Source organism: Austrofundulus limnaeus, unplaced genomic scaffold (assembly GCF_001266775.1).
Source record: "Austrofundulus limnaeus strain Quisiro unplaced genomic scaffold, Austrofundulus_limnaeus-1.0 Scaffold362, whole genome shotgun sequence".
Taxonomy (NCBI): domain Eukaryota; kingdom Metazoa; phylum Chordata; class Actinopteri; order Cyprinodontiformes; family Rivulidae; genus Austrofundulus; species Austrofundulus limnaeus.
The window spans coordinates 56193-58357 of NW_013952764.1; the positions used below are offsets into that span (position 1 = coordinate 56193).

The 2165-nt window shown below is 43.3% G+C and overlaps 1 protein-coding gene across 2 annotated transcripts in view; it reads left to right on the forward strand.

Moving 5' to 3' along the window:
* Nucleotides 1-227: 227 nt before the first annotated feature.
* The window catches only part of LOC106528178 (glypican-6), a 115885-nt gene continuing 113947 nt past the window's right edge, over nucleotides 228-2165 (forward strand). For both annotated transcript variants that reach the window (XM_014023285.1, XM_014023286.1), the window contains exon 1: nucleotides 228-699. In XM_014023285.1, coding sequence (XP_013878739.1) covers nucleotides 549-699 — 151 coding nt within the window. In that variant the 5' untranslated portion in view covers nucleotides 228-548. The remainder of the gene's footprint in view (nucleotides 700-2165) is intronic.

The window sequence follows — 2165 nt, forward strand, 5'->3', positions numbered from 1 at the left end:
TGACAAGCTCAGACGAGTTTACATGCTTTTTGCTGCGCAATCGTACGCCCAACAGCCACCCCTCCTCATCGCTGACTGCCACATGGCTACCCTGAATGCGCCTGCAGCCCCCCTCTCTGAACCGGATGATTCCACTCCACATTTTGTGTCTTTCTCCGCCCCGCCGGTGCAGCTGATCCGAACACAGAGGCGCTTCACACCACACAACATTTCCATTTCAGCAGCGGCAGCAGCAGCAGCAGCGGCGAGGAGCTTTCTTTTTCTCAGAGAAGTTGAGCCAACGGCGCCGGGATTCATGTGGCACCTCCGCGCTCCTCTTTCCCGCGGCGCAGAGTGGACTTTCACCTTTCCCTGACTGCCATGCCAAGACGTTTTGCTTTGGGGAAAGGTGCTGGCAGACATTATTATTACCTTTATCATTATTATTAGAATTTCAACAGTTTTACGCGAGCAGTCATAAAAAAGAAGCACCTGCGGATCTGGTGTGAGGAGGAGGGAGAGCGCGCAGAGAACCTGAAACACTGAGGAGCTTTACAGAAAGTGGAACAATGCTCAGACTTGAGACCATCCTTTGCACTTTTTCTGTGCTGTCAGTTGCAGCGAGGGCAGATTTTAAAGCGCGGAACTGCAGCGAGGTGAGGGAGGCTTGCGTAAGGAAAGGCTTCAGCTTCTCCCATGTTCCTCAGCAGGAGATCCCAGGTAAGACCGGGGACTCGTGGGCAACCTCCACGCTTTCAGTTTGTGGCGTTCTGTTAAATGCATAAGAAAGAAAGAAAAAGTTTGAAATTCTAAACCCCTATATTGCAACTCATTCCTGATGCAAAGCCTTCCTATAAAGCAGGTTGAACGCCTCAGGCTGCAGCTGCACATCAGTCAACCTGTTCTGCAGCTCCTCAACCACCTGTCAGTCACAAAGTTGCTCCTGAGAGTGGATCAAACCACATCAAATAGTCTCAACCAAGAAGACTGTGGATCAATAACTGAAGCAGCCTTTTATGCATTCATGAGCTTGTGGCAATAGACTTGCTGTAAACAGGGTGTCTGTTAGCAAAATATCTATCATGAAAAATGAACAGATTTTAATGAAACTTTCAGCATATCAGCTACAGCTGATTCACTTTTGGAGTGAAGCCAATTCAAGCTGTCCACCGAAGTCCAGCTAAGTATTATTTGCAAACAGCAAAAAAGGTGAAACCTCAGTCAGGTTTGTAGATAATGAAGTAAAGTTTTGTCGCTGAGACGCAGACCCGTTATCCTCAAAGCACCAACTGATAATGTAAGATATTGATGCCATTAATTATTAAAATCAATTAGGAATTACACATGAACTGTAGATTTTAATGAAACTTTCTGAAAGTAATCAATATATGAACATCTACAACTGATGAACTTTTGGAGTCTGTCAGATTCAAGATGGCCACCATAAATAATTGATGGCTACACAGTGAATTTTACAGATATTGATCAAAAGTTCAATGTGTTAGTAGCTGATTTTTTCACATCAAACACTAACAGATTACACAAAACCATGATATAGCGCATTTATTATTGTCAAGATTTGGCCTAAAATAACTACCTCTGTCATTTCTCAGCATGAGATGATTTTAGTCTAAAACTCTGGGATGAAAGGGCAACATGTCTTCACCCAAAATAATGCCAGGCCTCTAATTATAAAAATATGGATGCTGTGATTAAACCATCTTTCAGCTGTTCTGTTTGTTCTATCAATAACCTGCAACCAGGGTGTCCTTTTTCCACAACTCCAGCAGCCTACGGATCTGCCAGTAGAGGTCTGAGAGTGTGTTAACCCAGCAGGGATAATAGGTGGCCGGCTCTGCAGTCAGCTCCTGTCCAACAGAAATTAGATAAGATAAAAAAAAGCAGGTGAGTCGCTCGTTTAACATGGTTTCAGCCACAATTCTGCGGAGTAATTATCAGACCTGCTGGCATATGATAAGGTTTGACCTTTTGCACTCTTAAAACACCAGAATTATTGATGTTCAACTGAGTCACTTATTGCATGTCTAGACTAGAAAATTTATCTTTTTATTTCAATTACATTTTTCTTTGCAAAATGTGGAGAATGAAGTCTAGCATGCCTTGCTAGAGTGCATGTTGAGAGACCAATACAGAGGTATATACAGCGGGTAAAATAAGTATTGAAC